We start from the raw sequence: 27953 nt of genomic DNA, 5'->3' as shown, positions 1-27953 counted from the left end.
CTCGTGGCCCAGCCTTGGCTTCCCAACCTCCGCGGCCACTCCCTGAAGATGATCTTCAGCTTTGCCGAACTGCCTTACCATACACCCCACATTAGCAGTGCTCTGCTGTGGTGTGGCTCAGCCCAAGCAAGGAGAACCCAACTGCGACATGCGCTGCTCACTCCGATCCTCTGCAAGGGCCGTTCCTCCAGTGCCCATTCCCTCTTCCCTCTCTGTCACACAGCCCGGGCTGTGGCTGTCCCGGGACCCCCGTGTCTGTCTGCAGGGTGGCTTCAGGAGCACTGGTATCTTCTCCAGCCAACATATTTCCGCGAGCCACAGATTACATGTCAAACAGCCATGTGGTTCACGAGCCGTGGTTTGATCACCCCTGCTCTAGATCTTGAATCTTAGCTTATGGCTGTCTCCCAATCTACCACTGGGAACCCAGCATCAGTTCAAGGTCCAGCTGAACAGCATATGTGCTACCAGAAATCCAACATTCTTGCAATTGTGCCCAGAATTTGCAGCCTCATGGCTTCAACTTAAACAATATTTGGATGCTATTATGATACCCATAATAATGCACAAAAAGTTCTTGATATTTATTGCTGTGAGAACATTAAAGTCACTCAGCAAACAGTTTGCTTGATGTTTGCTCAATAAATTTCTTAACTGACCACAGTTCAAAGTTATTCAATGTGGGCACTTTAAGGCAGTTAAGATTTAGAGTTAACAAACATGGGTCTGATAAATGAAAGTAAAATACACACAGAAATGCTGGGGAACTCAGCCGATCTCTCAGTGTCCATAGGAGGTAAAGATATATTATCAACATTTCGAGCCCGAGTCCTTCTTCAAGGTACAGTATGAGCAAAAAGTGGGCGGCATCTTAATTAAAGACAAGAAAGAGAAGGGGGAATCAGGCCCAGAGCCACAAGGTGTTAATTGGATATGATAAGAGGAAAGGCAAAAATTGATTTTGACTCTATGAAGGGAGACAAAGGGAAAAGGGAATAGATAGAGACAGATGGGGGTGGGGGGGGAGGGGTTTAAACGGAAGCCAGAGAAATCACCTGGTTGGAAGGAGCCCAGAGCCCAGACAGAAGATGAGGTGTTGTTCCTTCAATTTGTGGGTGGTCTCAGTCTGGCAGTGCATGAGACTATGGACTGAGATGTCAGCAAGCTGACAAATAAAAGCAACCCTTTCTTCACCTTTTCCCCTTCTGGCCACCTTTCCCCAGTGTCACCCAAGCTTGAAGTTAGAAGGCTCGAGGTTAAACTCCTCACACAGAGCCTTGAGCAAAAACAAATGTTAATGCTTAGTTTTCATAAAAGGGATTAGGTTCGGATGTATCCTTCAAATCCACGTCAATATCAACTCGTATCTAGAAAGTGTGCAGCCACAACCTATTATGTTAAGTCTGTAAGCCCATCAGATTGCAAAATATGTAAACCTTGTATCAATGTGGCAAAATTACTATTCATAATCAGAAAATATTTAAGATATGCAGAAATAGATGAATGATTTTAATGTAATAAGTTTTAATTTTTAAAAAATTTAATAGATCCATTTAAAGATTAATATTTAAAGGACAATATAACTACTTGATATGGTTGGTGTTCGGTATACCCAATGATCTAATTAGCCTTTTAGGGCATCTACTGTACATTTTCATCTTTTTGACCACTGACATATCATTTTAATCCCAGAGAAACTACATATCATTATACAAAACAGAAGTATTACACATCACTGAGCTTTCATTTTTGAAGAGGTTCTAATAAGTCTAGACTGCATGTTATTGTCTATGGATGAAAATCCTTTTTTCAAATTGATTCTCCTTCAAAATGCTACTAAATACAATTGTGCTCAAATCTATGATGAGACCACCATGTAAAACAGCATTAAATATAATCATGTAAACCTCATCCAGTCTCTGAAAGTCATAAGTCACATTGAGGAGAGTTCAGAGGTAGCATGATGCTGTAGTTGGGAACGAGCGACCAGCTGCTGAACATAGTTAATGATCTACAAATCTCTCGGGTAATGGCTGAGTCAGGTACAGACCTGCTGGAAGGCAGAGGCCTTAAAAGGAAAGGCCACCACCAAGGTTGAGGTCGGAAACATGGAGTGAAGGCTGGATTCTGGACAAGATTGAAGCGCAGGGGCCTGAGACCTCCCCTACCATCCATATTACTGGTGAATGTCCAGTCAGTGCAGAATAAAATTGACAACCTGAGGGCAAGGCTACTTTATCTGAGACACATAAGACAAATCTCATTTGTTTGCTGCACTGAGACCTGGCTAACAGAGAACCCACTGGACTGCTAAATGACCAGACGGTTTCACAACATCCAACCAGACAGTTTCACCATTCATAGACTGGATTGGAACTCAGATTCTGGAAAAGGAGAGGGGGCGGTGTATGCTTTCTCATTAATACTGGGTGGTGGATGGAAATTGGAGTTATATCGAACTCCTGCTCTACTGCCTTAGATCAAATCTCAATTAAATGCAGACCCTTCTATCTACACCGGAGTTTATATCTTTCCCAATACTGATTACAAACAGGCACTTGCAGAGCTACAAGGTCAGTAAACAAGAGAAGGCCCAGCCCGACACACTATAAATCTTAGTCAGCGACAATAAGCAGGCCTGTCCCAAGAAAACCCTGCCCAACTACCACCAGCATGCAACTTGCTGTACCAGGGGTCCCAACATACTCGATCACTGCTATACCAAGATAAGGAAGGCCTACGGTTCTTTCCTGAGACCACATTTTTGGCAAGTCGGATTACCTGGCTGTGCTCCTTCTGCCTTTATACAGACAGAACCTAAAAAGAGGCTCTGGAGATCTGGACAGCTAGAAGGTGGTCGCAGGAGGCTGAAGAACGCTAACAGGACTTCTGCGAGTCAGTGGATTGGGTGGTGTTCAAGGACACAGCTGAGACTCTGAACAATTACACCAGGGCTGTCACAGACTTTACCAAAACAGTTGTGGATGAGTGCATTCCCACCAAATTGTTCAGGGTTTTACCCAACCAGAAGCCCTGGATGAACAACGAGAGCCAGACCACAGGCATTTAACCCAGATCGCTACAGAAGCAGCAGATACGACCTGTGAAAAGCTATCTCCCCGGCAAAGTGGAGATTACAGATGAAAATGGAAACAACAAGGGACACCTGATGGCTATGGCAGGGCCTAAATGCCATAACCTGTTACAAACCCAAATCTGGTGAAGTAGCGCTGTTGGCAAAGCTTTGCTCCCAGAGGAACTCAATGCCTTCTATGCCCAATCTGATGACAGTAACAGCGAAGAACCACCCCACACACCTCCTGATATTCCCATCCTGTTCGTATCAGAGGGTAACACGTGTCCTTCCTTCAGAAAAGTGAACCTGAGGAAAGTATCCAGCCTGGACGGAGTACCTGGCTGAATATTAAAAATCTGTGCTGACCAACTTACCAATATATTCATAGATATCTTCAATATCTCACTCCAGCAGGGCATGGTACCCACCTGTTTCAAACAGGCATCAATCATACCACTTCCTTAATGACTATTGACCAGAACCACTTGTTTTGAAAGGCTGGTGTTGAAGCTTATCAGCTCCTATCTGAGCAATGATGTGGATACGTTAACCAATGCAGCAAGTGGAATTTTTCTATATTGTATGGACCAATGTTTCACCAGAGAAAAGAACCTTGGTCAAGGCAAGATTAGAAAAGAACAGGTTTGTGAGATTAGGAAAGAGGAACTGTTGGATCTTCTTAAAGACATTAAGATTGATAAAGGCCAGACAAGATGTACCCCAAGTTGCTGTGGGAGATAAGAAATGGCTGGGGTGTTGGCAATGATCTTTGTGTTCTCCTTGGACACAAGGGAGATGCCAGAGGATTGGAAATTGGCAAATGCCATCTCCCTGTTTAAAAAAAAGGTAGGAGGGAGAATTCTGGGAATTACAGACCAGTGAGTCTTGGGTCAAACTATTGGATAGGATTCTTAAGGACAGAATTTATGAGCATTTGGAGAAGTACAGTCTTCTTAGGGACATTCACCATGGCTTGTCGTGCCTCACAAGTCTAACTGAGTATTTTGAAAAGATTTTTTAAAAATTGATGAAGGTAGGATGGTAGAGGTGTACAGTAAAATCCCCATTATTTGGCACTCAATCAACTAGAAACTCAAACAACCGGCAAACCTCCCCACCCCACCGAGGAAATAAATAAATAAATAGATAGATATTTTTGTGTGATTGATAAGAATAAATAAAGATTTAAATAAAAAATTAAAATTGTGAAAGTAAACGTTCTCCCAACCCCTTGAGAGCAAACATTCAGTCAGCAGAGCTCCCCGGTCGTGCCCTGTCCATAGCAACCATTTGAATAAGGGTTCAGGATGAAGAGCTGGCCAATGCCACTCGCCGCTGGGAAAACTCTCCCAAAGTATCGCCCTATCCCTGCCTGGTAAGAGTCTTTGCCTTTATTAATATATTAATATATATTAGTAAGGCTTTATCATAAAACCTGTGGGATGGGGGTTAATAATGATGGCACCACGGTTAGTGTAGCAGCCAACACAATGCTGTTACAGCTCTCGTGAATGGGGTTTGAATATAAAGGAAGGTGCGCCAAGGGCTTGGCTGAGACACTTGGTGGAGGTGAGTCTGGTGAAGTAGCGCTGTTGGCAAAGCTTTGCTCCCAGAGGAACTCAATGCCTCCTATGCCCAATCTGATGACAATAACAGCGAAGAACCACCCCACACACCTCCTGATATTCCCATCCTGTTCGTATCAGAGGATAACACGTGTCCTTCCTTCAGAAAAGTGAACCTGACCGGCACACTGGCACCGAGTTGAGTCGGGTTGTCAGCACGAGGGGATGGGGTTAATTATGATACTGGCATGGTTAGCATAGCGGCTAGTGCAACACTGTTATAGCGCCAGCAACCAGCGTTCAAGTTTAAATTTTTTAAGTTACGGAAATTACCTGATTAAAGTGAACTTTACATAATTAAAGACTACAACACTTTTTTTTTCAAGTTACTTTACTTTAAACCATGTATTCTTAATGCAGGTGTATTAGTTAGACATTGTAAGAGTGAGTCTCAGTCAAGTGGAAAATTCACATATTCAACATCCGCGATCCCTGCTGGTGTCACATAATGGGAATTTTACTGTATATAGAATTTAGTAAGGCATTTGACAAGTTCCCCATGAGAGACTTCTAAAAATCCTGAGGGAAAGTTCTGCGGCATGGCAGCCATGAAATCTTGGGTATGTGAATTCAGAAATGGTTTGCCTATAGAAAGCAGAAAGTAGTAGTGGACAGAAATAATTCTGCCTGGAGGTCAGTGACTAGTGGAGTTCAGCAGGAATCTGTTTTGGAATCCCTGTTCTTTGTGATTTTTATAAATGACCTAGATGAAGTGGAAGGATGGGTAAGTTTGATACGAAGGTTGGAGGAGCTGTGGATAGTGTTGAAGGTTGTTGTAGGTTACAAACGGATAGAGACAGGATGCAGAGTTGGGCGGAAAAGTGGCAGAAAGAGTTCAATCCGGATAATTATGAGGTGAAGCATTTTGGAGGGTCAAACGAGAAGGCTGAGTACAGGGTTAATGATCGGATACTTAAAAGTGTGGTAAACATTGGGGTCCAAATCCATGCACCTCTCAAGGTTGTCACGTAGGTTGATTGGATAGTTAAGCAGGCCTATGGGATGTTGGGTTTCATTAGTCGTTGGACTGAGTTCAAGAGTTGAAAGGTCATGTTGCAGCTCTTGAAATCTCTGGTGAGACCACACTTAGAGTATTGTGTTCAGTTCTGGTCACTTCATTAAAGGAAGTATATGAAAGCTGTGGAGAGGGTGCAGAGGACATTTACCAGGATGTGGCCTGGACTGGAAAATAAATCTTATGAAGCAAGGTTAGCAGAGCTGGGACTTTTCTCTATGGAGTGTAGAAGAATGAGAGGTTTTTTTTTCTCCACAGAGTTGTGGGTGACTGGAATGCCTTGCCAGGGGTGGTGGAGGAGGATGGAACATTAGGGGCACATGGATGAAAGAAAACCAGAGGGTTATGAGATAGGGAGGCTTTAGTTGTTTTTTTTGTAGGAACATATAGGCCAGCACAACATCAAGGGCGAAGGGCCTGTACTGTGCTGTAGTGTTCTACGTCCACTTGGAATTAATCCATATTTTGTTTCAGTTTTACTTCTTGGCAGGTTTATCACTTTTTCCTTTACTACTCAGTAGGCTGAGTTTTTTTTTGTACTTCTCTAATAAGAAGTGCCAGTTACGAATCACAAAAAAGGTTAGGCTCTGGAAAAAAAAACATGGGCATATTGGAAAAAATGTTTATGCTGATTATGTCTGCATACAAAAAAAAATTACCATTACCAGTCCTGTTCATCGACTGAACAAAGGCCAGAAATAGTGTTACTTAAATTTGCTTGCAATTTTTAAAGCATAAGTTGGTTGCTGGATACAAGTGCAGTAAACCAATTCTTAAGAATTTTGTCAAGTTTGTGCAATCCATGAGATTAATTACCCACCCACCTCTCCGAACTCCCCAAGGAATCTTGATGCAAGAGGCAGAAAGAAGCACATCACAAAGTATAGGAATGGGGTGGTGGGAATGGGTGGACTGTACACGTCAGGAGATAGATTGAAGGTTTTGATTGTGAAAGATGGGAAAAAGGCAGCATTGCTAGGAGCCGCTCTAATGGCTGTGGGATTCAGTTGGTGCAGACCCGCGGGGAGTGAGGAGCAGAGATACAGCTGTCCTGCGGGGTCCAACTGCCCAGTCAAATGCCATAAGCTCTGCACAGGCTTTGAACAGCCCACTAAAGGAGCCGTCTGTAACTTTATTTAAAATACCACAACCGCGGGATCTTCGCCAAGATGGCAGTGCCTCTGATCGACAGCAGCCTTGAGGGGTTGGAGACTCCAGGGGAGTGGAGGCCTGGTGCAGGGCACCAGAAATCAGGGAGAACACCTCCCATCTGAGAAGGAGAAACAGAGAAGATGACCCACAGGACAGTGACCATGGTGGCAGACCAGTGAGGGGGCTCTCCAGCTGAAAGACCCATGCACGTGGCGGGCTGCTGGTGACTTGAGGCGAGGAACCCTCAGAAGTCGTGGGCTGCTGGAGACTGTTGTCAGGAGACCCGCCCCAGGCTGCGGACTGCTGAAAATGGGCTTTAAACTGGCTAGAGGGGTACCAGGTATCGGAACCTGGATGTGAGGGGGTGTCGAGGGCGCTGAAGGGTTCTTGACCATGTCAGAGGTTCCGATCAGGAGCTCGGGTTGCCAGTGATTTGGATTGGACTCTGTGTGGCTGCAGAGGCTGTGGAAGCGCTGGAGGCAAATCTACGGACACTCGGTGACTCTGGTGGGGGGACTCTGTTTTGCTTTTCTTTCTCTGACTCCAAGACGCACTTCATGCAATTTCTGTCAATGGAAAATCTGACTGCATTACAGCAGACAAAGGCAATTTCATGTAATATAACCCTGTTTTATTACAATGACAATAAATTGAATCTTGAAGAAAGTATTAGCAAAGGCCTTTGACAGGGATGTAGGTCAAAGAACATGGGCGCAGCGTCGGAATTTGTTTCAATGATTTGATACAATATTGTCAAGGTGGGTTGAAAACTCTGAATGACTCTGTTCTCAATACCAATCATCTACCTGACATCAATATCCACAAATCAGAAATCAACTACAGCTGGGCCTCATTTAATGTCGTTGATACATTCCTGGAAAGTGTTACTTTAAGTGAAACGTTAAATGAAACCAATTTTACCATCGGCTCAATGACAAAAAGAGTTAAGTTTCTACGGTTTATTTCCTGTCACAAAATATCACCAAACTTCTAAATAATGACCCAAACCACTTCTAATATTAAACAATGAACTAAATGTGTGGTATACAGACATTTAAGAAAGACTATTAAGAACAAATAAAAATTATCAAATCAATTTTGGTGAATCAGTGAGTGACGGTGGTTGAAGTGGCGATGGCTGGTATGGGGAGAAAGGCTACAGAAGGTGAGGGTTAGGAGTGTTGCAAGAAATTCCTGAGGGACCTCAGGTGGGGTGGAATGATTGATGGTGTTGATGATTGTGGTGCGACTATTGGAAGAAGCGAAATGCTATATGTGCAATTTTGAGTGATCATTAAAATGCTTCAATAAACCACGACTTTCCACCAAGATATTACTTTAAGCACTGGAAGCCCGTTGTTTCTTTAGTTCTTCAAATAAACTTAAAGCTTTCATTTGTATGGGCATTAGTGAACATGGATAGTTACACTGATGCAGGTCTTCCATCCAGATATTCATGTCTTTCCATATTTTCCATTATGCTGCTTCTACTCTGAGTTAATTATGTAGCAGCTGTAAGTATGGTGTTATACTTTGATCATTAGCTTTAATCTTTGTGGCATTACTGCAAATTGTTTGAAAAATTGTTGGTTGCAGACCGAGAGCTCTTCCAATATCCACAGTTCACTATCCATTGTCAAATCTCCTTAACGCTTCTAATTTTGTTTCTAATGTAACACTTTTTCCTCTGCGTTTTGTGGCCTCAATCAGCAGGGGTTCACAGTGCACGTTTAGCGCTCATGGAAATAATGTTTGAAAAGTAAAACTTGTAGGAGGAAGCACCTTCCAGCATTTGATTCAAACCCAAACAATAATAAGGAGTAATAAATGTTCTTTTCTCATCAATGTCATAACAAACAACGTTGAACAAAATGACGTTATTCAAGGACTTACTGTATTTATTTCATTTGGTTTACCTCACCATCATATACCTACTATTTTTACGTCCCACATCCAAAACTCTCAGCCTTGACACACACTTGGCTAAATCAATCATAGCAGTCGCATTAGAGGACATTCACTCAAATTCTTTCCACTTTCTGGATAAAATGATGCATAAGAATAGATAACAATAAAAGCAAACTGGAAGCCAGAATACCTGCTTGCTTTAGCCTTCACAAAGGCACAACATTGGTCACCTTGAGAATGGTCAACACTGTGTCCATCGACAAGAGGTGGCACAGAAAGAATTAATGATGGTCTCAGCACTTCTGGTTCTCCTGTTCCTGTCTTCCTATTCTTCACATTAGCTGCAGACATTTTTCTCATTCTCAGCCCAATTTCACTCACTTTTTACATTTTATTTACATAGACTGGGGACTTTCCCAGGAAGAGAAATTGTCACAACTGATGAAGATATATTAGCACTTAATCCTACATTTACAAACTAGTGTTTGGAGTCTGAATGCAAGCACTTAATAAGCCAGGATGGAAAAAGGATCAGCTTGTATTGAGGTGCAAGACACAGATGCCCAAGAGCCAAATAAACAGCAGTGATTCTGCTCGCCAACTAGGGAATTAAGGAGTGAAATTCCAGACTAGTTCTGCTGGAGAATCACATGATTAATGTGGTGAAACCACTACTGTATATATAAATGACGTGACCTTTTATGTTTGACCCTGCTCTCACTGGCCGGCTCGTGACTCCTCCCCTTTCTTCCCCATAAAGGCTGTCATGCCACAAGCCTGCCCCCAGTTCGAGTCCAGGTCAGTGTGAGCCAGCAACACAAGGGATGCTGTCCATCGCTTGCTAACAAAAGCCTTCAGTTCTAATAATTTCAGTCCTTGCGTAATTTATTGTGCATCAATTTTATTAGCAAGATTTTGTTTCCCTCAGAATGTGGACAAATACTTGAAGTTGGATCGCTTATAAATCGACCTGAGAGAACTCGAAGCAGCTGACAAATTTGAGCTCCGGTGCCGCTGCTTCGAAAAGTTCCTCACAGCCTCTGCAGCTGTGATCCAGGACGACGAAGACAAGCTCCATCTGCTATTTTCATACATCGGGCACCGAGACTACCAGATGGTCCGGGACTGCCAGACCTACAGAGACACCATGGACATCCTGAAAGACCAGTACAAGGTACAGGTGAATGAAGTCTATGCACGGTACGCACACCACTCGCGCAAGCAGTGACCCAGAGTAACATTCAATGACTTTGTCATGGCCCTGCACCTGCATGAGCTTGCAAGGGACTGCCAGGTTGTGAGTGCAGAACAACGTACACAGCTGCTGATCAGATAAGCCTGTGTAACAAGAATCCACTCTGATTACGTGAGGCAGAGGCTACTTGAACAGAAACAGCTGAGCCTACCATCAAACTGGAGAGCACTCTGGAAGTGGCCATCCACAATGCAGAATCGTTCTACAGCAAGCGTGCGGCCGCCTCGTGGGGAACATGGGCGCCGCCATCTTGGGAGGTAGGATCATAAATTCCCTCCTGTCCTGAGCTGACCTCAGCTACCATTAGCGACCACCCAACGTGCTATTTCTGCGGGCAGGGCAAGCATCCAAGGAAATGTTGCCCTGCCAGGGACACCGTCTGCTCCAACTGCGGGAAGAAGGGACACTTCGTGAAGGTCTGTAAGTCTAGGCAAAACCCCAAGCCCAGCAGTGCTGTGTGCGAGCAGGCGCTGCCACCTTTGATGCAGTCACTTCCACCATCACTTCCGGGGTCCTGGACCCCTGCGCAAGCGCACCAGGGAGATCACCGACCGCAATGAAGTCACTTCTGTCTTCTCTTCTCTTCCAGTGAATTATGGTGCACCATGGGGGCCACCATCTCGACTGCCATCTTACCGGACCGCCGGCAGCCAATGGAACTCCTCGGACTACGAGCTGACGCTGGCATCAGTAACCCTGAATCAATGCAGACCACATCAACTCTCCAGGGCCATGATGGACGTCCAGGTAAACGGCCGCCCCCACTGCTTGTCTATTTGACAGTGGAAGCACTGAGAGCTTCAATCACCCAAACACTACTGTACAGCACTACTCCCTTGGGGTGAAGCATTCGAATCCTACTCTGCAAACATTCGTGGCAATTGTACAGTAACACTGACTGTCCAGGGCATGGTATACCATAACTTGAGGTTCCTAATACTCCCACAGCTCTGTGCACCCATCCTACTGGAATTAGACTTCTAGTGCAACATAAAGAGTGTCATGGAGTATGATGCATCCCACTCTCCCCTCATGGTCTGTAACGAGCAATTTTTAAATCACCTACCCCTCCCTCACCACCTGGCCAACCAGCAGCCCCAAACCCAATCACTACATCCGACATGCGGCCTCTCCACGCTCTGGATTTCCCCCCCCCGCGCCCCTGTTCACTAATCTCACCTCGACTGTGAGCCCTCTTGCTAATAAAATTGATGCACAATCAATTACGCAAAGACTGAAGTTATTGGAACTGAAGGCTTTTGTTAGCAAGCGATGGACAGCATCCCTTGTGTTGCTGTCCTGGACTCGAACTGGGGGCAGGCTTGTGGCATGAAAGCCTTTATGGGGGAGAAAGGGGAGGAGTCACGAGCCGGCCAGTGAGAGCAGGGTCAAACATAAAAGGTCACATCAATTATATATACAGTAGTGGCTTCACCACATTAATCATGTAGAGTGGAGTACAATTCTATCGATTAACACAACTAAATTCAGATGGGGAGCTTGCAAGATCACATAGATTTAGCTCAAGGCATCCTCCACCTGAAGGAAGCTTACAATTTGTGCAAAGCCACATTTGTTTCACTTCTTTCTGGAAATAGAAGAGGAGATGAATATGTTTTCATGTGTGAACACAGGGCCTCAGCAGCTTTATAAAGTTGTGTTCAGAAAGTGAAATCCCTAAAACATCAGGCCCTTGATAACTGTCCTTGTCTTCCAGCGTTGTGTCCGCTCTGAGTGGCCTTACTTCATTCTGTTGGGTTCTATTCACACATAAAGATACTTGTGGAGAATCAACGTCTTCAGAACAATATTTCAAATAACAACGTATAGTAAAAGACCAACCAGATCACCACTCATACTTAGACTTTAAGTATAGAAAATCTCCATCAGTCAATGGAACAAATGATTTATTAGGTAATCCATAGTGAGTTAAAGATTAGCCTGGTAAGAAAGTTATTTTTAATGTCAAGCCTAGATGTGGGTGAGAGTGTCTTCTTCTTTGGCTTGGCTTCGCGGACGAAGATTTATGGAGGGGGTAAAAAGTCCACGTCAGCTGCAGGCTCGTTTGTGGCTGACCAGTCCGATGCGGGACAGGCAGACACGATTGCAGCGGTTGCAAGGGAAAATTGGTTGGTTGGGGTTGGGTGTTGGGTTTTTCCTCCTTTGCCTTTTGTCAGTGAGGTGGGCTCTGCGGTCTTCTTCAAAGGAGGCTGCTGCCCGCCAAACTGTGAGGCGCCAAGATGCACGGTTTGAGGCGTTATCAGCCCACTGGCGGTGGTCAATGTGGCAGGCACCAAGAGATTTCTTTAGGCAGTCCTTGTACCTTTTCTTTGGTGCACCTCTGACACGGTGGCCAGTGGAGAGCTCGCCATATAATACGATCTTGGGAAGGCGATGGTCCTCCATTCTGGAGACGTGACCCATCCAGCGCAGCTGGATCTTCAGCAGCGTGAAATTGTAGTAAAAGCAGTGGTACATAGCTTGTGTCATGATCTCACAACTCTATACTTTTCAAGTGTTATTCGGTACTCTCAAGTGAGTTAATGAGAGAGAGTTAATGTACAGGGTTGTTGGCTCTTAGAGTTTTGGGGTTGGGGTTTATGTCATTGCTCTTAAATTATTTGTTCAAATATATTGGCCCCCTTTCCTACTTTGCGTCATTCTGTTTCTCATAGTGTGCTAATTTTCCTCCAATAGATGAAGGCAAGGAATGATGGCAAGATTGTGCAGTATACATAATTTTGAATCTTGGTTAGTCAAGTCTTGTGAAAGGCCAGAGAGATCCAGACACTCAAATTGGTACTTTAATGGTCTGCTTTTTCAGATTTCTTGTAAAATGGCTCTCATTGTTTGCTTATTATGCAAGAGTTGCAAACATGAGAACTCTTACCACACTTGGAGTATTGTGTTCAGTTCTGGTCACCTCATGATGGAAGGGCGCGGAAGCTCTGGAGAAGGGCACGGAGATTTACCAGGATGATGCCTGGATTGGAAAATATGTTTTATGAGGCAAGGTTAGTAGAGCTATGGCTTTTCTCTTTGGAGTGAAGAGGGATGAGGGGTGACTTAATAGAGGTCTACAAGATTATGAGAAGCATAAATAAGGTGGATAGTCAGCACTTATCCCAGGGTGGGAGTAGCAAACACCAGGAGACATCAGGGGTACAAAGTGAAGGGAGGGAGGTTTAGTGGAGACATCAGGGGTAAGTTTTTAAAAAAAAACAGATTTGTGGATACCTGGAATGCATTTCCAAGGGTGGAATTGAAGGCTGGAACAATAGGGGCATTTAAGAGACTCTTAGACAGCCACAGGGATGAAATAAAATGGAGGATTAAGAGGTAGGGAAGGTTTATTGTTTTTCGTAGCCCCTGTACTACACTGTAATGTTCTATGAGCTCTAGTATCAGTGGATACCCATATCACCTAATGGAAAATTATTGGTTTTAACTATTGCTGTGTGATTCGTAATTTCTTCCAGCCGCAATGTTGTATTCAGATGAGCAAAATTAAGAAATGGGGCAGAATGAAGCATTGGGATAAAAAACAGCCTTGTTGCTGGTTATATCTAGACATCAAGTGAATGGGTCATTGCTTTTATCAATATAGTATCTGATGTATTTTGCTTTAAAAATGTGCCCATAGAAACCACGGTGAAACCGCAGTGATGACACAACAGGCATTCCAGGCCCAAATGCACTTTAAAAACAAAAGCCAAGAATTAATAGAGCACTGCATATTTATTTACAGCCAAGAGATGAAACGATGACTTCTACAATGTATATCTTAGTTGAACATTACCTGCACTTGAGAGAATCTAATTAGCTTTTGTTCAGGGCAGAATTTAAATGACGCATGTGCAAAGAACATGTTGTCAATTGCACTCCAAACCATGGGTAAGCCTAAAATCCTTGTAAATCTTGAGACATCCTGTTTCTCTCTGACAAGAAAACAAGAAGATATAGCTATCTTCTTTTGGAAGGCATGTCAATCACCTTCCTTGTGCAGCAGTGGATGCTAAGCAGATAGATGTTGCCAACATCTTTGGCTGGAACACTGCAGTTATTTTGCATTTGCATCCAAGCTCATCTTCATAAACACTAGAAATGTAAGCATTACCCTGAGAGGCTGGAAACGTGGTTACAGCAAGTGATATATTTCAATAATATTTTCCTTAATTAAATACCCACACTTCTGTTGTTGAACCCCAGGTATGATGGTTGTTTCCTACCCTGCAATGTTGTCTTGCTGAGAGTCCTTCTCCTCTTTTATCTCCAGAAAAATATCCCAGTAAGTTCACCCATTTGGAGAAGCAACTGCTATGGCAATTTGCAGACTACCTTACTCATCATTGTTGATGTTTGAAAGTTTAAACTATACCGATGATAAAGAGAATTAGGTACAAGAAACAAATGAGCCATTTACCTGCAAGTATGTAATGATTCCTTTAAATAATATCAGTAGTAAATCCTTCATGCAATTAATGAGTTGAAGTGTGCAAAGTGAGAAAGGGTGCAGGCTGAAGCATTGGGGTAGAAAATAGCTGTGCTGGCGGCTATATCGAGCTCTTATGTTGCTACCAGATATTAAGTGAAGGGTCAATCCTTTTATCAATATGACACCTTTGTTTTAGAAATGTGCCTGTAGAAACCACAGTGAATCCACAATGGTAATTGCAGCCATTACATGCCCACAGTACCATAGAACACTACAACATAGAAATAGGGCCTTTGGACCATCTAGTCCATGCCAAACCATTTTTTCACCTCATTACATTGACCTGCACCCAGGGGAGGAGTCACGTGATGGAGTAGTGGCCGGACGGTGAACTCCAGCCCTCTCCAGAAAAGTCGGGAAAAACAAGAGAAAATACAAAGGCACAGAAATACAAGTTAAAGAAAAGTGAGTATAAAGGTGGAAAGAAGATGGAGACAAAAGGAGAAAAATCAAAATCAACGGAAAGAAGAGAGGAAGAGAAGACAACGGAGGAAAAAGGTGAAGGCCTTACCTGTCCGAAGAGGCCCGCTGTGGAGAGAAGACCCCACTACCTCAGGTCGGTAGAAAGAGAACTACAACAATGGCTCACAGAGCCGAGTAAAAGTGCGCAACCGCGCATGCGCGACTCCTCGCGCATGCGCGATGCGCATGAAAAAAAACACACCGACGGGAGGGGGGACCAACTGGGGAGTCGATCTCCACAGCCGGCAACGACAGCTGCAGAACACCTGCAGCAAGAAGAGACCACAGAAGACAATGGAAACAAGAAAGAAGAGGAGGAAAGGGCAGCAAAGAAACAACAGATGGTCAACCTAGAGGAAGAAGAAGAGGAAGAGGAAGAGTACAGGGAAATAGAAGAAGAAAAGAAAGGCAAGGTAAAGGAGGTACTTGCTCTTGTTAGAGGATACATGGAGTCATTTAAAGAATGGCAAACACAGGAATTCAATGATTTAAGAAGAAGAATAAACAACACAGAAAATAAAATAAATAAAATGGATATGACCTTAACAGAAATGGGGAAAAAAATGGACAAGATGGAAGAACGGGCAATAGCAGCAGAAATGGAGGTAGAAGACTTAAAAAAGAAATTGGAGGAATCTAATAAAAAAACTAAAGAGACACAAGAATTACTAGCCCAAAAAATAGATATAATGGAAAATTATAACAGAAGAAATAACATAAAGATAGTGGGCCTTAAGGAAGATGAAGAAGGCAAGAATATGAGGGAGTTTATAAAAGAGTGGATCCCTAAGGCCCTAGGATGTCCAGAACTACAGCAAGAAATGGAAATAGAAAGGGCACATAGAGCATTGGCCCCTAAACCACAACCACAACAAAAACCAAGATCTATTGTAGTAAAATTCCTAAGATATACTACAAGAGAAAAGGTACTGGAGAAGACAATGGAAAAAGTAAGAGAGGGCAACAAACCACTGGAGTATAAAGGGCAAAAAATCTTCATTTATCCAGATATAAGCTTTGAACTCCTAAAGAAGAGAAAAGAGTTCAATGCAGCAAAAGCGATTTTATGGAAGAAAGGATATAAATTTACACTGAAGCATCCTGCGGTATTGAAAATATTTATTCCAGGACAACAAAACAGACTATTCTCGGATCCAGAAGAAGCACGAAAATTTGCAGAACAATTACAAAAATAGACTGAGGGATGAAGACGGGTAATGAGAGCAAAAATTATCACGATTGATATGTATGTGGGTAAAGACAAAAATAGACTGAGGGATGAAGATGGGTAAGGAGGGTAAAAATGACCACGATTGATATGTATGCGGGTAAAGAGGTATAAGAGTGAATAGAGACAATGGGCATATGTGAAAGTATCTGTAATTAGAGGAAAACATAGAGAGTATAGACAAGAATTAATAAGGGAAGGTAATGGAATAGAGAGAATAAGGAGGGAACTAAAAGAGTGACCTTTGTGACATATAAAAAGCTAAATCTTTTCTGGGGGGGGCTGGGTGGGGGAAAAGAGCGGTCACTGCAAAATCAGTTGACGCTTGCGAGTGGATTCGCAAATCCAAATGGAGAGGGGAGATGTGGTTGTCCGACAAGGGATAAAGGGCAACTCAGGAGGGGAAGGGGAGATTGGGGATAAAGAAGATAGAAATAGGAGAATAAGGAAAATGTTGGATGTTGTAGGAATGTTGTCTGGTAAAGAGTTGAAAATAAGAAAACAGAAATGGAAAAGGAGGAAAGGTAATGATGGAAAAACGGAAAGAGAAGATAAACAAAATATAAAATGGCTACGCTGAACTATATGACTCTAAATATTAATGGAATACATAACCAAATTAAAAGGAAGAAACTACTAAATTTACTGAAAAAGGAAAAAATAGATATAGCATTTGTCCAAGAAACACACTTAACTGAATTGGAGCACAAGAAATTAAAGAGAGATTGGGTAGGACATGTAACAGCAGCATCGTATAATTCAAAAGCAAGAGGAGTGGCTATATTAATTAGCAAAAATGTGCCATTTAAAATAGAAGAGGAAATAATAGATCCAGCAGGGAGATATGTTATGATAAAATGTCAGATATATTCAGAGCTTTGGAATCTACTTAATATATATTCACCTAACGAAGAAGATCAAAAGTTTATGCAAGATATCTTTTTGAAGGTAGCTAATACGCAAGGGAACATACTAATAGGAGGGGATTTCAATCTGAATTTGGATCCAAATATGGATAAAACGGGGAAAAAAATTAACAGGAAGAACAAAGTAACCAAATTTATAATTAAATCAATGCAAGAAATGAAACTTGTGGACATATGGAGGAAACAAAACCCAAAAGAAAAGGAATACTCATACTACTCGACTAGACATAAAACATACTCAAGGATAGACCTATTCCTGATATCAGCCCACATACAAGGGAGAGTTAGGAAAACGGAATATAAAGCTAGACTATTATCGGACCACTCACCCCTGTTATTGGCAATAGAGCTAGAAGACATCCCTCCAAGAATGTATAGATGGAGATTAAACCCCATGCTACTTAAAAGACAGGATTTTAGAGAATTTATTGAAAAACAATTAAAAATGTACTTTGAAGTAAATACGGAATCAGTGGAAGATAAGTTTATACTATGGGACGCAATGAAAGCATTCATTAGAGGGCAAATAATAAGTTATGCAACCAAGATGAAGAAGGACTATAATCAGGAAACAGAGCAGTTGGAAAGGGAAATAATAAACATAGAAAAAAAATTAGCAATAAAGGAAGATACAACCAAAAGAAGAGAATTGGCGGATAAAAAAATAAAATATGAAACATTACAAACATATAAGGTGGAGAAGAATATAATGAAGACAAAACAGAAATATTATGAACTAGGGGAAAAAACACACAAAATCCTAGCATGGCAGCTTAAGACAGAGCAAACTAAGAAAATGGTATTGGCACCAAGGAAAAAAGACAAACAAATTACATATAATCCAAAAGAAATTAAGGAAAACTTCAGAGAATTCTATGAACAATTATACCGAACCGAAAACGAAGGGAAAGAAGGGAAAATAGATGAATTTTTGACTAAAATTGAACTACCAAAACTACAAATAGAGGAACAAAATAAATTAACAGAACCATTTGGAACAGTAGAAATACAAGAGATAATAAAAAATTTACCAAATAATAAGACACCAGGAGAGGATGGACTCCCAATAGAATTCTACAAAACATTTAAAGACCTAATAATACCGCCCCTCCTGGATGTAATCAACCAGATTGATGAGACACAAAACTTACCAGATTCATGTAAAACAGCAATAATTACAGTGATACTAAAACAAGGGAAAGATCCACTCTCACCAGCGTCATATAGACCAATATCTCTGCTAAACACAGATTATAAGATAATAGCTAAACTACTAGCGAACAGATTAGCAGAACAGGTACCGAAAATGGTAAATTTAGACCAAACTGGATTTATCAAAAAAAGACGCACAACAGACAATATTTGTAAATTTATTAACTTAATTCATGCAGTAGAAGGAAATAAAGCACCGGCAGTAGCAGTTGCTTTAGACGCAGAGAAGGCCTTCGACAGAGTAGAATGGAATTACTTGTTCAAAGTATTGCAAAAATTCAGTTTACCGGAGAAGTATATTAATTGGATTAAAGCATTATATAAGGGTCCGTTAGCGAAAGTGACAGTAAATGGACATGTATCAAAGCAATTTAACTTAAGCAGGTCAACGCGGCAGGGATGCCCACTATCACCATTATTGTTTGCGCTAGCTATAGAACCACTAGCAGAATCGATAAGAAGAGATAATAATATAAAAGGAATAAAAATAAAAGACAGGGAATATAAAATCAGTCTGTTTGCGGATGATGTGATAGTGTACTTAACAGACCTGCACCCAGACCACAGCTCTCCATACCCCTACTATCCATGTACCAATCCAAATTTATCTTATATATTGGAATCAAATTCACATCCACCACTTCCACTGGCAGCTTGTTCCACACTCTCACCACCCTCTAAGTGAAGAGGCTCCCCCGAATGTTCCCCTTAAACATTTCACCCTAAATCCATGTCTTCTAGTTCTTGTCTTGCTTAACCTCTGTGGAAAAAGCCTGCTACCGTTTATCTATCTATACTCCTCATAATTTTGTACACTTCTATCAAATATCCCCACATTCTCTGACATTCCGGGAATAAAGTTCTAAACTTTTCAACCTTTCCCAATAACTTAGATCCTCAGGTCTCACAACATCTTTATAAATTTTCTCTAGACTATTTCAATCTTATTCCTTCCTGTAGATCGCTGACCAAAACTGCACACAATAATCAAAAATCTAATGTCTTAAAACTGTCCACTTACCTAAGAAGGCTTCCTGATGTAGACAAAGGTCGCTCCTCTTTCCTACTTCCCTCAAAAGGATTTCCAAAGGATCGTTTTCGTAGCATTGTTTTAACAAGAATCTGGAGAAAAAGCACCAGTTTTATAACTTCTGCATCAAGATGTTCATTAAACAACTCAAGCCATTGATGTACATGACAAGTAATCTAATTTTATTTTTAAACAGTACTAACAATAGAGAAAAGCCATAGGAAAACTGTGTAGAAAAAAAAAAGCTTTTGAATTTATTTTTAGACATCAAAATTAATCCATTTACCTCTCCAGAACAACACATTTAAAGGAATTATGAAATGCATAAAAGATAGAAACAATATGTTTTTGAATTTCTTGAATAAGAAAGGATAAAAAAAATGATCGGATGCAGAAACAGCTCTCTTTAGTGGATGCATTGGCTGATATTGGCCCAAATTCATTGATGCAACTATGGATTTTAGCTGTGTTTATGAAATTTTATCTTTGGAATAGAGGCCAATTTAGAAACAGTTGCCTATGGAGCAATATCTTGCAGATGACAATAATTATAAAAGGTATTGCATATTTTTGCTGCTGGACTAATGGTACACAAAAATGAAGAATCTATTAATACATTCCATGAAGTACCCAATATGATAAAGGGTATCAAAAACTCAAGTGACAGAAGGCATGTATAATTTGTTTCCATGATCTCTCATGTTTCTCCCAGCAAGGTTGTACAATATTGTACAGCTATTACAGTATTAATATAGGACCCACAATGAGTTACTTTGTGTTTCAATAAATTAATATAATAATCTTTTACCACTGTTGCTAGGCTTGGAATATGTTTGACAGAATTCTCAACTTCCTCTTCAGTAACTTCAACAAGTATACAATTCTCATCCTCTGTCGGAAGTCCTACAGCACCATATCTCGTCACCCATGGATGCAACTGCAAGTTACGGGAAAAAGAAACCATAACAACAGGTTCTTCAGCCTTCTTGGCCATTTAATATACATCACTGTAAGGACTATCCACTTTTAAAATATTTATCTATATTTACCTTGATTTGTGAAACTGTAATTCTGGTTTCTGGGTTTTTATCTAACATTTTTAAAATGATATCCTTCACCTCTTCAGAGAGTTCTGACCTAGTTTGCAAAATTGAAAAAAACACAAATATTTTCACCAGAAGAGAGGGGGAGGGGCACACTTTCCACATTATCACATTTCTCAAAGATTACGTTTACAAATGAAGAATGTTTGTTCGAGTGGGAAATGGCACAATTCAAATAAATTAAGCTAGAAAAAATGATTACATTGAATAACAAGATATAAACATGCTAAATACTCACTGCTCAGGAAATTCCACAGGGTGGTTTTTGATTTTGTTATGCAAACTTAATATCTGATCATCCATAAAGGGACACTATTCATAAAAACAGAGCATTATCACTTTCACATACATCCTCTTATAGACTGATCTGCAGTTTGCAAAATATAAATAGGGTTAAATTACAAACTATTACAGAAACTACTGAATTAATTTTTACTTACTTGCCCCACAACAAAGCAGTATAATGTAACACCCATCGCCCAAACATCCAAAGCCTAATCAGAGAAATAGAATCACAATTCAAAAATAAATAATGTGAAAGATCTGAAGCAACCGTTTAAAGAAAACATCTTGAAAAAGCATACCTCAAAGAAAGTAACAATATCCATTTATATATGGAAGTTAGGAAATATCTAAGGTGGATTTCCCAACAACGAAAATTGCAGAGAAATAAATTGTTCTCAGCAAAGATTTTATTTCAGTTCATTTTCTTTGCAAGAAATTTTGTTATTACAGGGTTTTAGATAGCCAGATGAAGATGCAGGGAATGGAGGGGTATTGATCAGAAGCTGGCAGAAAAGATTTTCTTTAATTTGGCAATAAGTTTGGGGCAGATACTGTTGACCAAAGGTCCTGTTCCTGCGCTGTATTAGTATTTCATTCATTTTCAAGACCACAAAATCAACTCCACAAAATGTAAGTTTTGTTTTTGATCCACAATAAGAACATACGATCTTAAACTTGCTTTAAAATATCCTCAGCCAAATACAACTTTTGCGAAGGTAACAGGTTTATCACTGAAATGGATGGTTTACAAATTAAGACGAGTAAAATGGTCATACTTTTCATTAAAACGTACTCAATCTCAAAACTAAAATTCAGTTCTAACACAATACAAATTTAACGTGGCACAAGTGTAAGAAGCACAGATAAATATATGATTATTTTGCAAAGATAATTAAATTTACTTTTTTTTACCTTGCCATGAAAATTCCTTCTGGATTCTAAAATGGTTTCTGGGGCCATAAATGCAGGAGTGCCCACACTGCTGGTTAGAAGAGCATCAGTCCCTTCAAACTGATTGCTAACCCCAAAGTCAGCTATTTTGATGCGTCCATCTTCTCCAACCAAGAGATTGGAAGGTTTAATGTCACGATGAATGATCTTTTGATAGTGCACTGCATACAGAACACATTTTAATTAAATTTATCTTGGTTATTTTCATGTTGATAATTATCTGGGCAGTACCAAATCTCAGGGCAGGAGGGACAGGGTAATGCTCCCTACTTTGCACCAATCTCCTTACTACAAACAAAAATAACTTGCACTAATCCAAAAGACCTTGGAAATAATTAAATGTAAAGCAACATCAAAACTTGGTGTCAAACTTATCCTGGTAACTGTGTCCATGGAAATTGAAGTAAACTATTGTCAGAACAAAGTTCTGGAATCATTTGGGTTGGATAGCATTTGTGGAGAGAAAAACAGTAAATGCTTCAGATCAGTGAGCCTACAGAGAGAAATACAGGTTTTCAGGTCAGAGAACGGAGGATGGAAAAAGAAGAGAGGATATCATGCAAATACTTGGGGTCATGTTCATAATGGAAACAAAAGGAAATCAGGCGATTCAGCCCATTGCACGTTTTTTGCCACTGCATAAGATCATGGAAATTCTTTATGTGAATGTCATTTTCCTTGTGACCATCCCCCCCTCCAAAAACCTATCATTTTTGCATTTGACATTCAGCAACTGAAGCACTCGAGCTCTTTCAAGTCAAGAATACCAAAGATTTGTGTCACTCTGGATGAAGAAATTCTTTCTCAATCCAGTTTTGAATGGCTAACCCACCATATGAGGTCATGAATCCCAGATCTAAACATGTAGACAGGGGTAAGAACATACACACATCTTAACTGTCAATCTCCTCTCATTAGTCACCAATCCCCTTTCATCCTACACTATTAATGTTTTTTTTTTACATCTATGGTAATTGTTTTCCTGCCTTTTGCTTTATTTCAACCTTCCTTTATGTTTTCTCCACCCTTGTTCTTTGCTTCATCTTTATTCTAATTTTTCATTGAACTGAAAAGTTACCTCAGTTTATCTTATCTGAACGTTGCCCGAATAGTTGAATATTTTGTTCACAGATTTTTATTAAAGGATGATTTGGGGGAGGATTGCTTCCAATAATTTCCTACTTTTAGTTTCCCATCTCAGAGAGTTTGTCATTGGATCACCATCCCAATGGGGAAGAGCTGTTATTCTTTCTCCCTCTCTATCTAGACAGATACACAAAGGAGTCCATGCACTTACAAAATTCAATTCCCATGGTCAAATCCTGAAAGTAGAATCGTGCTTGTTCTTCTGTCAAGGGTTTATCAGTTGGAACTTCCATCACAGGGCTGAAACAATATACAGTAATAATCATTTAAAAACTGACAGGTGTGGCTAGTGTCCCACATCAATTATTTTTATCTAAGATGTGATGAATGCATATGATTTTTGCAATGCAATTTGGAGAGGTTAGAAATTTATCATTTGCTTGTGTAGATAAAAGCAGGGCAAGGAAATCAGTATAATTTCCACATCACAGCCATACTAACTCAAGATCCGGAAGCTTTATGTGAACAAAACCCGACAAAAGCAGTCAATTATACTTCCTTTCCATGGCCACCATTTTAAATTTATGACAATTGGCTGCAAAGAACTATCGATAGGTCTTTGATCCATGATAATGCTCAGCAAGTGTAGAAATTAATATAGAACACAATATTGTAATCCTCTGTCAATATAAAAATGCCACAGTCCTAAAAATCAATTTCAAATGGAAATCAAACTAGTTTAAAGACCGCCCAAGATAGCAACACGCTTGTTTGGCAGCCTAGATGATGAGATTTGCAGGGTGTGAAGGAACTGCAGAGTGGAGTTGAGGAACAACAACCCCCCCCCACCCCCTCCTGGCTCACCCTGCCAAGATGGAAAGCCTGGGAGAGGACCCTCAAAGGAAGTAGGCCAGCGAGGTGCTTGGTGGTTGATGTCCTCACATTAGGTTGTGGGATGCTGGAGACTGCCTTGTGAGAACCAGGTATCAGGACGGAATTGAGAACGCCAGTGGCAAAAAGGGCTCCTTAATGGCCTCAGGGCAGACACCTTCCTAAATGTATTGGGCTTTGAAATCAGGAACTGAGGAGGGTATTTTGGATGAGTGTAATTTGGGACCTGAGATAAAGGTTATGGGAGTGCAGGAGGTTGCAGCTTTTGCATCTCTTTCTCTTCTTGAAAATTTCCAGCATCTATTCTTATTTAGAAAAATTCTCTTAAATGTAAATGGATATAAGAACATCACGAAGGGATATAGACAGATTACATAAATGAGCAAAATATGACAAATAATTAATAATAGGGGACAAAAAGTGGTAAAAATAGCAAAGGACCACTGATCTCCGTCTCCATGATGCAGAGCCATCTCAGTGTCCTAGCACATGACTCACAAAAGGCAAATATTCAGGCACAGCAAGTAATCAGGAAAGCTAATAAAAAGTGATTATGTGTTAGCAGTGGAATTAAATACAAAAGTAGGGAGGTAACGCTACAACGAAAAATTGCATTGATGAAACCACAGAGAATACGAAATACAGTTGGGTCACTTTATTCAAGGGTGCAGTTTATTGGTTTATTGAACTAATAAATGGATGAGGTAAGTTGTCCTGTGGCTGAAAGGTTGGATGGGGTGAGCTTGTATCCACTGGAGTTTAGAAAGAGTGAGAGGGGAATTGGACTGAAAAGCAATATCCTGGTATTGTTCAGGTGGATCCGGAGAGAACAGCTTCCCTTGTGACCAACTGTAGACCTAATGGATGCAAGAGAGCCAAGGCAAACATTTATCACAAAAGGAGGCAGTATAAAGACTGTGTAGACATTAATGACTAAAATAGGTGGGTCTTAAGAACGCCATCATTGGTAGAAGCAGATTTTTCAATAGAAGTAGATACACGGATCCTTGGGGGGGGGGGGGGGGTGGTGTGGTGATGGTGGTTTGTGTGAGGTAGTTGCATACATGATTTGAAATTACAATACTTCTTATATCTGTGCAGCAGGTTTAAGGGAGCTGAGAACTTTACTGGGCCTCACCCTGATTCTAATATTTTTGTGTTTGTAAGTAAATTGCACAAGTACTGGGTCTTCTTGTATGACTCCCACATATAGGAAGAAGCTCGTTCTCAAAATTGCGACCGACTCTGACAAGGAGCTCTTAAAGTGGTGGTGATTCTCCATAAAAAACATATTAGAGAGTGCATCAAGCTACCTGAGTTATATTTGGGGTAAGGTTCATGAAGAGGCATTGATAAAAGCCAATGACTATTAAAACAGGTTGTTGCTTAGGCAGCAAGTTTAAAAAAGGAATATTACTTACCCTTGTTTCACCAGTTCAAAAACTAAAAAAAAAAATACAATTACAGATTATATTTTAGCTCCCACTGTTTTATCAAGTTGGTACTTTAATATTTTAAAATTTACATCAACACTGCAAATATATAAAATTCATTTCCACTTGCTTACAATAGTTTCATAAAATATTTTTATAAAAGCAATCGTCAAGAATGCACAGTCCAAATTTCAATTTAGTCCATGCCAGCTAGTATGCATTCAAGAGGAGACTCGCTTAGACTCAGGAGAACCCAGTATTATTTCTAGACTCGCTTATTTAAAATGAAGATGAGCAAAACTACCAGTCAGTAATTAGTACTTGCTCTGAAAGTATGAGCCTCCAGTAGCATCAGAATCAAATGTACTTTTTAAGTTACAGCCAAATACAGGAATTTTACATTTAAATTCAGCCATAAGCACGGTAACAGGCCATTTCAGCCCATGAATCCATGCCACCCAGTTTACACCCCATTAACCTACACCCCCGGTACGTTTCGAACGGTGGGAGGAAACTAGAAGCCTCGGAGGAAGCCCACACAGACATGGGGAGAACGTACAAACTCCTTACAGACAACATGGGATTAGAATCCAGGTCCGGTCCCGATTGCTGGCACTGTAAAGGCATTGTGCTAACCGCTATGCCAATATTCAGGTTGCAGCTAAATACTTTTAAAATGTAACCTCGGCTGTAGGATGCTGGTCATTGTTCACCTTCTCCAGGATGACCCAGAAAATGCACATCAGACATAAGTAGGGTCGACATTAGCATTTCCCCAGTGTCTGAATCTGTTCCCTACCTTTTACTGCCCAAGAGGGATATACTTTGTCATAATCTTTATCTGTGTCAATACCAGTTAGTGAACTTAATCTTTGAACTAACTAAAAATTTCACAGTATACAGAGTAAAAGTAGGAAACCTGTCCATTTTCCATTTACACCTCTTCAGTATTTAATCATTGTTTTTATAATGTTCATATGTAACCATTAAAAAAAAAACCATTGGGTGGCACAGTTAGCATTGTGATTAGCACAATGCTGTTACAGTGCCAGCGACTGGGGTTCTAATCCAGTGCTGTTACAGTGCTGGCGACTGGGGTTCTAATCCAGTGGTGTTACAGTGCTGGCGACTGGGGTTCTAATCCAGTGCTGTCACAGTGCTGACAACCAGGGTTCTAATCCAGTGCTGTTACAGTGACAGCGACTGGGGTTCTAATCCAGTGCTGTTACAGTGCCAGCGACTGGGGTTCTAATTCAGTGCTGTTACAGTGCTGGCGACTGGGGTTCTAATCCAGTGGTGTTACAGTGCTGGCGACTGGGGTTCTAATCCAGTGCTGTCTCAGTGCTGACAACCAGGGTTCTAATCCAGTGCTGTTACAGTGACAGCGACTGGGGTTCTAATCCAGTGCTGTTACAGTGCCAGCGACTGGGGTTCTAATCCAGTGCTGTTACCGTGCTGGTGACCAGGGTTCTGATCCAGTGCTGTTACAGTGCCGGCGACTGGGGTTCTAATCCAGTGCTGTTACAGTGCCGCCGACTGGGGTTCTAATCCAGTGCTGTTACAGTGCTGGCGACTGGGGTTCTAATCCAGTGCTGTTACAGTGCTGGCGACTGGGGTTCTAATCCAGTGCTGGCGACTGGGGTTCTAATCCAGTGCTGTTACAGTGCTGGCGACGGGGGTTCTAATCCAGTGCTGTCACAGTGCCAGCGACTCGGGTTCTAATCCAGTGCTGTCACAGTGCCGACAACCAGGGTTCTAATCCAGTGCTGTTACAGTGCCAGCGACTGGGGTTCTAATCCAGTGCTGTTACAGTGCCAGCGACTGGGGTTCTAATCCAGTGCTGTTACAGTGCCAGCGACTGGGGTTCTAATCCAGTGCTGTTACAGTGCCAGCGACTGGGGTTCTAATTCAGTGCTGTTACAGTGCTGGCGACCGGGGTTCTAATCCAGTGCTGTTACAGTGCTGGCGACTGGGGTTCTAATCCAGTGCTGTTACAGTGCTGGCAATGGGGGTTCTAATCCAGTGCTGTCACAGTGCCAGCAACTGGGGTTCTAATCCAGTGCTGTCACAGTGCCAGCGACTGGGGTTCCAATCCAGTGCTGTTACAGTGCCAGCGACTGGGGTTCTAATTCAGTGCTGTTACAGTGCTGGCGACCAGGGTTCTAATCCAGTGCTGCTACAGTGCTGGCGACTGGGGTTCTAATCCAGTGCTGTTACAGTGCTGGCGACTGGGGTTCTAATCCAGTGCTGTCACAGTGCTGACAACCAGGGTTCTAATCCAGTGCTGTTACAGTGACAGCGACTGGGGTTCTAATCCAGTGCTGTTACAGTGCCAGCGACTGGGGTTCTAATTCAGTGCTGTTACAGTGCTGGCGACTGGGGTTCTAATCCAGTGGTGTTACAGTGCTGGCGACTGGGGTTCTAATCCAGTGCTGTCACAGTGCTGACAACCAGGGTTCTAATCCAGTGCTGTTACAGTGACAGCGACTGGGGTTCTAATCCAGTGCTGTTACAGTGCCAGCGACTGGGGTTCTAATCCAGTGCTGTTACAGTGCTGGTGACCAGGGTTTCTGATCCAGTGCTGTTACAGTGCCGGCGACTGGGGTTCTAATCCAGTGCTGTTACAGTGCCACCGACTGGGGTTCTAATCCAGTGCTGTTACAGTGCTGGCGACTGGGGTTCTAATCCAGTGCTGTTACAGTGCTGGCGACTGGGGTTCTAATCCAGTGCTGTTACAGTGCTGGCGACTGGGGTTCTAATCCAGTGCTGTTACAGTACTGGCGACGGGGGTTCTAATCCAGTGCTGTCACAGTGCCAGCG

General features: G+C 41.6%; 1 protein-coding gene across 7 annotated transcripts in view; it reads right to left on the bottom strand.

Annotated features, from left to right (window-relative positions):
* Positions 1-27953, bottom strand: part of LOC138761352 (calcium/calmodulin-dependent protein kinase kinase 2-like) — a 78169-nt gene that overhangs the window by 8437 nt on the left and 41779 nt on the right. For 6 of the 7 annotated variants that reach the window (XM_069933311.1, XM_069933305.1, XM_069933308.1 and 3 more), the window contains 8 exons: positions 25122-25143; positions 23021-23109; positions 21685-21884; positions 20928-20981; positions 20726-20799; positions 20434-20521; positions 20193-20321; positions 19376-19476 (listed from right to left, as the gene is read on the bottom strand). In XM_069933311.1, the coding sequence (XP_069789412.1) occupies positions 19376-19476; positions 20193-20321; positions 20434-20521; positions 20726-20799; positions 20928-20981; positions 21685-21884; positions 23021-23109; positions 25122-25143 (757 nt within the window). Of the gene's footprint in view, positions 1-821; positions 871-19375; positions 19477-20192; positions 20322-20433; positions 20522-20725; positions 20800-20927; positions 20982-21684; positions 21885-23020; positions 23110-25121; positions 25144-27953 lie in introns of those variants that run through there. The other variant, XM_069933310.1, reaches the window with a different exon arrangement.

The sequence above is a fragment of the Narcine bancroftii genome, chromosome 4 (assembly GCF_036971445.1).
Source record: "Narcine bancroftii isolate sNarBan1 chromosome 4, sNarBan1.hap1, whole genome shotgun sequence".
NCBI lineage: Eukaryota > Metazoa > Chordata > Chondrichthyes > Torpediniformes > Narcinidae > Narcine > Narcine bancroftii.
Note: the sequence above shows the minus strand (reverse complement) of the source record. Positions and strands in the feature narration are given on the sequence as shown.